Source organism: Adiantum capillus-veneris, chromosome 1 (genome assembly GCF_014529385.1).
Source record: "Adiantum capillus-veneris isolate H3 chromosome 1, ASM1452938v2, whole genome shotgun sequence".
Classification (NCBI taxonomy): domain Eukaryota; kingdom Viridiplantae; phylum Streptophyta; class Polypodiopsida; order Polypodiales; family Pteridaceae; genus Adiantum; species Adiantum capillus-veneris.
The window spans coordinates 92,595,351-92,605,481 of NC_140931.1; the positions used below are offsets into that span (position 1 = coordinate 92,595,351).

General features: G+C 39.1%; 1 protein-coding gene across 1 annotated transcript; it reads left to right on the top strand.

Moving 5' to 3' along the window:
- Positions 1 to 195: 195 nt before the first annotated feature.
- Positions 196 to 1,053, top strand: LOC147465192 (uncharacterized). The gene has a single exon (XM_086483874.1). It carries the CDS (start codon positions 196 to 198, stop codon positions 1,051 to 1,053), a length of 858 nt encoding a protein of 285 aa, XP_086340000.1.
- The last annotated feature ends 9,078 nt before the right edge of the window (positions 1,054 to 10,131 follow it).

Sequence of the window (10,131 nt, forward strand, 5' to 3'; positions counted from 1 at the left end):
AAAAACCAAGACAGTATCAGACTGCAAGCAGCAGAATCATTAAAGCAGACGTCTCCAAGTCGAAAGTCGCCAAAAAGAAAGAATATCTTGTCAAAGGATACCACAGACAAATTGATGACTAAAATATTGGAGGTCAAAGGCATCAATGATATTTTAATTGAAAATCAAGCTGCCAAAAAAGATCAACTACAACAGATGGTCAGCTTGGAATTTTTCAGGCCTGAAGTCGAAAGATCCGACAAGGATGCAGTGGACGATTCAATGTTAGAGGAAGTGGATGAAGAAATTATCTGTGACCCAGAACCAGAGCAAGGACGGGCAGTCAAGGACTTGCCACTGAAGATTTCAACAAGCAGAAATGTGGAATCAAAGATTCTACATAATAATGCGAATAGCACAGATAGTTCATCGCTAAGGGATGTACCCAAGAATTCAATAGAGGCAAAGATCAAGTATCAAAACCAAGAAAAAGACATCTCAATGTGTTCAAATGATGGCAAGAATCAAAAAGCAGATCCGGTCATAAAGTTAGATCCTAATATTGGCTCGCTAGTGGAAAATGCCAAAGAGCCAAAGGTGACACAAATCATAATTAACTTGAACAATCAGAAGCAAATGGTGCATCAAGCACATGGAGCCTATCAAAAGACAAACAAAGAGATCAATAAAGAGCAATGTGAACCAAAGGCCACGGTAAGCATTGCATCTGAAGAAAAGAGTCAACTTACTTCTGTCCAGCTGGCAGAGGAAATTAAAGACTCAAACAGTTGTTCAAAAATAGAGGCACAAAAGACGGTTCAAGTCATTTTAAATGCAAAAATCACCAAAGCATGTCATCAACAAGAAAAGGTACAAACATCCCAAGTCATTACATCTCGACGTTTATCAGCAGAAGACAAGGGAAAAGAAAAAGTCCAAGGAGGCTTAACCTCTTCCTCTGTAGAACAAAAGTCCAACAAGGAGGTCACCAATGCAGTTAAACAATCAAAGCAAACAACAGTGGCTTCAACACCCCAGGGAAACCAAGACCAACAACCTCAACAAGAGTATTAAAAGTTCTTTCAGCCAAAATACCCAACTCAAAGTTAACAAAGACACAAGCAGCAAATCAAAACCTATGTTGCAACCAATGACATCAATGTCAAAGATCCAGTTTGGGTAAAGGATCCTACTTTCAGCAATTCACGTAAACAAATGGGATGGATTGCCTCCCAGTAGAGCTTACAACAGCAAGGCTACTACAGTGGTCATCCAAATGTTTGGTTACCTAAACCAAAGATATCAGGCTATACAGTAGCAAGTGGCTTCAAACCAAAACAACAAACAGGTAAATCAAGATCAAATTCAACTCAAAATAGGAGATCAAACAACAAGGCCAGGAATAGGTTCAAAAACACTTCTCAGTCTAGAAGGCCTACATATCTTCAAGGGAATTTACCAACCGTAATACCCAAAGATGGCAAGGAACAGGTACATTTGAATACCAAAGTACAGACAAAAAGATTTGTGCCATCAAATATATTTCAAGCACAGGGATATTACAAAGGACAAAAACAAATCTGGCTACCCAAGGCACCAAGACCAGATTTTACACAAATTGAAGATAATTACAGCTACAAACACCGACAAATCAAGGATACAAGTCCAAAAATTCAATATGTCGTCTGTAAAAATAAGCCAACAACAAATAGTAGATACATATGGGTGCCAAAGCAGACAATCGAGCAAAAGAAGATTAAAGTCATCTCCCATTTCCAACAAAATGAAACTAGCCAATCTTCTCAGATAATGGACCAAAAGTTAAAACAAGCATTTTTAACAACCAAGGTCACCTAGGTATGGCAGAAAAAACCTACTTTGCCAATATGGTCCTTTAATAACCCTCTTTTTAAGGATCTGAGCTCTAAATGTCTAGATATATATTTTGTTGAGAGCTCAAGACAGTAGCCAAGTCGAGAAAATGTCAAGAGTCAGGCAGCTGAGCCGATAAATGTCAAGTCGAGAAAATGTCAAGAGTCGGGTAGCTGAGCCGATAAATGAGCAAAGCGTTAGACCTAAGCTTCAAGTCCTAATATTTTTCTGTGGTCTATGAGTCTAGCTAATTAGGCTGCAGCTCAAGCTGGAAGAGTTGAGCGTAATTATATCAAGTCGCTCATTCTGAATAGGTGAGCATAGTCAATGTATTATTTTAATCATGGTGGCGAGGCGAAGTGTTCAAACCAAAACACACACGCACTTGTGCACATTAGGAGAGTACAAACCATTGCATCAAACGCCCTTCTCAAGAGTAGTGAAAGCTAGTAAAGTGAATTTAATATACTTTTTTTAGCTGCATTAACTCTGGGGAGCACCCATCAATACTCTTCTCTCGCACAACATAATCTTACCCATGCATAAATCAGTGCAAGCATATCGAATGTCCCATAATTGGACATTTGCATTACACACTCTTTATTGTTCCACCCATGCACTCACTTTGCAGGTACATGCAACAACAAAGAAACTCCAGACTCAAGGCAGATCATCGACCCTTTTCAAGGGACAGAAGGCTTAAACAATTCACTTTCACGTTATCTATATAAGCCCACTAAAGTCAATCCCTAAACAACCATCATTGTATATTCCCATAATAAGATCACATACCACTCACTTTGCAGGTACATGCAGCAACAAAGAAACTCCAGACTCAAGGCAGATCATCGACCCTTTTCAAGGGACAGAAGGCTTAAATAATTCACTTTCACATTATCTATATAAGCCCACTCAAGTCAATCCCTAAACAACCATCATTGTATATTCCCATAATAAGATCACATAGCTTTGGGCACTTTTTCCCATGAGGTTTTTCCCCATTGGTAATCCAGGGTTTCCAGACCCTAACGTACTATACCTAGCTTTTTATTTTTCTTTATTCCCATAATAACTCAAGCCAATTGCTTTTACTTGAACCCAAATAACTAATCTCATATTACACCAACAAGTAAACCCAATAGTTTACAGCTCTTCAAAACAACATTAGCCACCAACTTCAAATCTCTCCAGTGCCAGCCAACCAGGCAACGCACAAGAACGTGCCCTGAAATTGGATGGGGGGAGTGTTTGGCGGCTAAGTCAACAATGGCCAAACGGACCAGTCAAAGATTCTATTTAATATTTTTAGTAAATGCCAACGAGGCCAAATGATGCGGATGCGAAGTAAAGATGAAGATGAAGCAAATACAAGCAACAGATGCAGAGAAGAGTTGGAATCGGTGACTATCTATGGAGTTACGGTCACAATTGACAGTGACTTAAGTTTTAGGATTTTCCGTCAAATGACCGCAAATGCGGATTGTAATTATGTTTTGGGCTCATCAAGAGTTCCAAGTTGTAAACATTGAGCTATATTTGGCTCCTAGGCAGTGTAGATAGGAGATTAAGTGAGTTTGGCTATTTGAGTGCCCGGCCACTTCTAAAAATCCTAGAGAGTATATAACTCAAAACACACAATGTGAAAAGGGGGATTCTTACTCACTGGAGATAAGCTTTGTGAAGAAGGAGATGGCTATGGAGTCCTTGAGCTTTCTACGCGCGTGCATGGACGATTCGGCCTCATGCCAATAGCTAAACTCTAACCTCTTCTCTCTCATTTGCTCATGGTGTAATCAATGCTAGATTAATCAAAGATTAGTGGCTGATTTGTTGATTAATCTCTCTCTTTTTTTCATAATTTCCTCTTGTTTAAACATGCTACTAAGTCTGTGTAGGCTTGTGTAGAGTGTTGGTCCCCCGTGTGGTCATTCTATGCTCATTGTGTTCTTGATTAGAGTTGGATTAGTGATTGATTAGAGAGTAGAGCGTGATTAAGCTTGTGTGTGAGAGATTAGGCCGAACGGTAGAGTAAGTAGTGTGCTCACTCCTCGTAGCAACATCTTACCCACTCCATAGCTTTCTTTGTGTGTAGGTTTCACCTTCTAATCCTCCATTTTGCTGCAGCTCAAGCTGGAAGAGTTGAGCGTAATTATATCAGGTCGCTCATTCTGAATAGGTGAGCATAGTCAATGTATTATTTTAATCATGGTGGCGAGGCGAAGTGTTCAAACCAAAACACACACGCACTTGTGCACATTAGGAGAGTACAAACCATTGCATCAAACGCCCTTCTCAAGAGTAGTGAAAGCTAGTAAAGTGAATTTAATATACTTTTTTTAGCTGCATTAACTCTGGGGAGCACCCATCAATACTCTTCTCTCGCACAACATAATCTTACCCATGCATAAATCAGTGCAAGCATATCGAATGTCCCATAATTGGACATTTGCATTACACACTCTTTATTGTTCCACCCATGCACTCACTTTGCAGGTACATGCAACAACAAAGAAACTCCAGACTCAAGGCAGATCATCGACCCTTTTCAAGGGACAGAAGGCTTAAACAATTCACTTTCACGTTATCTATATAAGCCCACTAAAGTCAATCCCTAAACAACCATCATTGTATATTCCCATAATAAGATCACATACCACTCACTTTGCAGGTACATGCAGCAACAAAGAAACTCCAGACTCAAGGCAGATCATCGACCCTTTTCAAGGGACAGAAGGCTTAAATAATTCACTTTCACATTATCTATATAAGCCCACTCAAGTCAATCCCTAAACAACCATCATTGTATATTCCCATAATAAGATCACATAGCTTTGGGCACTTTTTCCCATGAGGTTTTTCCCCATTGGTAATCCAGGGTTTCCAGACCCTAACGTACTATACCTAGCTTTTTATTTTTCTTTATTCCCATAATAACTCAAGCCAATTGCTTTTACTTGAACCCAAATAACTAATCTCATATTACACCAACAAGTAAACCCAATAGTTTACAGCTCTTCAAAACAACATTAGCCACCAACTTCAAATCTCTCCAGTGCCAGCCAACCAGGCAACGCACAAGAACGTGCCCTGAAATTGGATGGGGGGAGTGTTTGGAGGCTAAGTCAACAATGGCCAAACGGACCAGTCAAAGATTCTATTTAATATTTTTAGTAAATGCCAACGAGGCCAAATGATGCGGATGCGAAGTAAAGATGAAGATGAAGCAAATACAAGCAACAGATGCAGAGAAGACTTGGAATCGGTGACTATCTATGGAGTTACGGTCACAATTGACGGTCACTTAAGTTTTAGGATTTTCCGTCAAATGACCGCAAATGCGGATTGTAATTATGTTTTGGGCTCATCAAGAGTTCCAAGTTGTAAACATTGAGCTATATTTGGCTCCTAGGCAGTGTAGATAGGAGATTAAGTGAGTTTGGCTATTTGAGTGCCCGGCCACTTCTAAAAATCCTAGAGAGTATATAACTCAAAACACACAATGTGAAAAGGGGGATTCTTACTCACTGGAGATAAGCTTTGTGAAGAAGGAGATGGCTATGGAGTCCTTGAGCTTTCTACGCGCGTGCATGGACGATTCGGCCTCATGCCAATAGCTAAACTCTAACCTCTTCTCTCTCATTTGCTCATGGTGTAATCAATGCTAGATTAATCAAAGATTAGTGGCTGATTTGTTGATTAATCTCTCTCTTTTTTTCATAATTTCCTCTTGTTTAAACATGCTACTAAGTCTGTGTAGGCTTGTGTAGAGTGTTGGTCCCTCGTGTGGTCATTCTATGCTCATTGTGTTCTTGATTAGAGTTGGATTAGTGATTGATTAGAGAGTAGAGCGTGATTAAGCTTGTGTGTGAGAGATTAGGCCGAACGGTAGAGTAAGTAGTGTGCTCACTCCTCGTAGCAACATCTTACCCACTCCATAGCTTTCTTTGTGTGTAGGTTTCACCTTCTAATCCTCCATTTTGCTGCAGCTCAAGCTGGAAGAGTTGAGCGTAACTATATCAAGTCGCTCATTCTGAATAGGTGAGCATAGTCAATGTATTATTTTAATCATGGTGGCGAGGCGAAGTGTTCAAACCAAAACACACACGCACTTGTGCACATTAGGAGAGTACAAACCATTGCATCAAACGCCCTTCTCAAGAGTAGTGAAAGCTAGTAAAGTGAATTTAATATACTTTTTTTAGCTGCATTAACTCTGGGGAGCACCCATCAATACTCTTCTCTCGCACAACATAATCTTACCCATGCATAAATCAGTGCAAGCATATCGAATGTCCCATAATTGGACATTTGCATTACACACTCTTTATTGTTCCACCCATGCACTCACTTTGCAGGTACATGCAACAACAAAGAAACTCCAGACTCAAGGCAGATCATCGACCCTTTTCAAGGGACAGAAGGCTTAAACAATTCACTTTCACGTTATCTATATAAGCCCACTAAAGTCAATCCCTAAACAACCATCATTGTATATTCCCATAATAAGATCACATACCACTCACTTTGCAGGTACATGCAGCAACAAAGAAACTCCAGACTCAAGGCAGATCATCGACCCTTTCCAAGGGACAGAAGGCTTAAATAATTCACTTTCACATTATCTATATAAGCCCACTCAAGTCAATCCCTAAACAACCATCATTGTATATTCCCATAATAAGATCACATAGCTTTGGGCACTTTTTCCCATGAGGTTTTTCCCCATTGGTAATCCAGGGTTTCCAGACCCTAACGTACTATACCTAGCTTTTTATTTTTCTTTATTCCCATAATAACTCAAGCCAATTGCTTTTACTTGAACCCAAATAACTAATCTCATATTACACCAACAAGTAAACCCAATAGTTTACAGCTCTTCAAAACAACATTAGCCACCAACTTCAAATCTCTCCAGTGCCAGCCAACCAGGCAACGCACAAGAACGTGCCCTGAAATTGGATGGGGGGAGTGTTTGGCGGCTAAGTCAACAATGGCCAAACGGACCAGTCAAAGATTCTATTTACTATTTTTAGTAAATGCTAACGAGGCCAAATGATGCGGATGCGAAGTAAAGATGAAGATGAAGCAAATACAAGCAACAGATGCAGAGAAGAGTTGGAATCGGTGAGTATCTATGGAGTTACGGTCACAATTGACGGTGACTTAAGTTTTAGGATTTTCCGTCAAATGACCGCAAATGCGGATTGTAATTATGTTTTGGGCTCATCAAGAGTTCCAAGTTGTAAACATTGAGCTATATTTGGCTCCTAGGCAGTGCATATAGCAGATTAAGTGAGTTTGGCTATTTGAGTGCCTGGCCACTTCTAAAAATCCTAGAGAGTATATAACTCAAAACACACAATGTGAAAAGGGGGATTCTTACTCACTAGAGATAAGCTCTGTGAAGAAGGAGATGGCTATGGAGTCCTTGAGCTTTCTACGCGCGTGCATGGACGATTCGGCCTCATGCCAATAGCTAAACTCTAACCTCTTCTCTCTCATTTGCTCATGGTGTAATCAATGCTTGATTAATCAAAGATTAGTGGCTGATTTGTTGATTAATCTCTCTTTTTTTTTCATAATTTCCTCTTGTTTAAACATGCTACTAAGTGTGTGTAGGCTTGTGTAGAGTGTTGGTGCCCGTTGTGGCCATTCTATGCTATTCTATGCTCATTGTGTGCTTGATTAGAGTTGGATTAGTGATTGATTAGAGAGTAGAGCGTGATTAAGCTTGTGTGTGAGAGATTAGGCCAAATGGTAGAGTAAGTAGTGTGCTCACTCCTCGTAGAAACATCTTACCCGCTCCATAGCTTTCTTTGTGTGTAGGTTTCACCTTCTAATCCTCCATTTGGCACACACAAGCCACTTGTGTGTTTACATGCCCTAGCCGGATCCTACTCCTCGGATTGACATTATGTTGATGTCCTCCCTATGCTAGGATGACATCCCAACAGTGTGCATCATTTTGAATCCCATCTCGATGGCATGGCTAGACACAATGCCAAAGTGATCAGTGGAGCTTAAGGTGATGTACCACCCATTGTCTGCCACATACTTTGAAGCTATTACTGTCACTTTCTTACTTAATTTTCGAGAGAATTGATTCCAAGGAGGGACCTGCATAATACGCATTGTTAATTTAATTAAAGTTCCAAAACTATCATAGACTGTCCATTGTGGTTTTGAAGGATGCATACCTCGTTCTCCGAAAAATTTTCAACTTTAAAGTTTGTTGGAAAATCCGAAAACAAAAGAGAGGCCACTTCATTGCTCTTTTCCCCATCAACATGGCCTGAATGAAGAAAATCCAAGATCCTGCATACGATCAAATACATGTATTTCAAACATTCACAACACACACCACACATAGTTAAACATTCACAACACACACCACACATAGTTAGTCTTTCTTTGCACATGTGTTTACCATTTCTCATCATTGAGAGAAATTTTGTAAACATCTAGCATGTTGCCAATAACAGTCACATCACAATCTATGGAAGGCACTGCATAATCAGAAAGAAAGTGACAGCTAGATATCTATACAAGCAAGTTTACATGTGGAGCTTGAGCACCTTTTTGGTTCTTTTTGGGAGACTTCTTGGGCTTCTTGGATCTAACAAAATCCAATTGTTTCTTTATGGAGGAGATTGTACTATCGTTTACTCTTTTCGAAGAGGTGGCTTTCTTGGAAGCTGAGCCAATCTCCTCAATACCATTTTCATTTCTTTCAAGAATGTGCTCTAAAGCAAACAAAAATATATTTCTCACAAACATAATCTAAATAGTATGAGCACTTTAACAATTTTGTAGTTTTTATAAATGCCAAAAATAACCTTTATATAAGTTCCCTTCATCACGTGGGTAGGTGCCTCGAGTGTAATCTAGCCACCAAGGGCAATACTCAATTTCCCAAGCAATCAAACCATAATCTCTCATCCATAGTGGATACATACACTCGTCACAAGAGAGGTCCCTCCAAATTTCAACAGCAATTGGCAACTTCTCCAACAAAGTTTGATTGTAAAGCTGAATTAGCCATCTACATAAAATGCAGTTAACTTTATTTGAGCTCCTTTCCTAAGTGACTTATTTATTATACAAACTCTAAGTAAAAAATAGAATAACAACCATAAAGATATCAATTGTATTATCTGAATAATACTCTCCTCGAAGATTCCATAAGCTCTGGAAATTTTTCATCCGACTCTTTTGTGTTGAGCTTACTCCAAAGCTCCACAAAAGATTTATCAATGTGGTCCCTCAATTGGTGATGAAACCATGCTTCAAAGCCCTCCGGAATTTCTTCAATCATTTTCCCTTTGATCCTCAAGCATTGCTTCAAGATACTTCCCCAATACCACTCTTTACGCAAGTACATTCTAAATTTCATTGCACTAATATAACGCTCAGAAGTAACATCATCTACACGGAAATGCATCAAAGAGTGCAATATTTCCTTTTTCCTATAGAGCAAACATAAACAAACCATAAATGCATTGATTCATTTGATGATTTCATGTGTATTTTTTATCCAAAAATTATTTCCTCTCTGGTGATATTTTAGAAGTTGCCAAAGAGTGGACCTTGTCTCTTGTAAGGCCCACTTGATCCTTTTCTCTTATCCAATTGAAGTTAAATAATAAAGAGAAGAACCCCTGGCCATTGGCGAGGTTGGCAATGGCCAACATCTATGTTGCATTAGCATGAGATCAAATCAAATCAATTTTTCAATCAAATAAATCAAATTCAAATGACATGTCAACTTACAATTTTGTAGAAATTCAAACATGAACGGTGAGAAGAGAAAGTGTTTACCTTATAAGCTCTTTCTTTGAATACTCTTCCTCGAGCAACCATTTCCTTTTCTGGCAGTGAAATCGAGGGATCATTGATCTCTTGCATCTCTTTGATAAGAGACAAGTCAAAGTCTTCCTTTTGTAGAGCAAATGAAAAAAAAAAGTAAGATTTTACAAAATAATGTCAAGCTTTAGAAATTACAAAAAAAGTGTACTTTAAGGCAAAAAAATATACCTTCCATATGAGCATTGCTAATAAAAGAGCAGGAGCGTTGTACCAACTCCCTTTAGATGCCTTCTTCTCACAAGCAAGCTCTACCTCTATCCATCAAACCCAATCTTGGGGAAAGTCTTTCATTGAAGAATCTTTGCTTGCCACATCCAGTTTTTGGAACAAGAAGATCTCCTGCCCAAAATTTGTGCTCAGAGTGGTTCTACCAATCCTAAACCACAATATCTTAAATTAAATGCCAGGAGAATG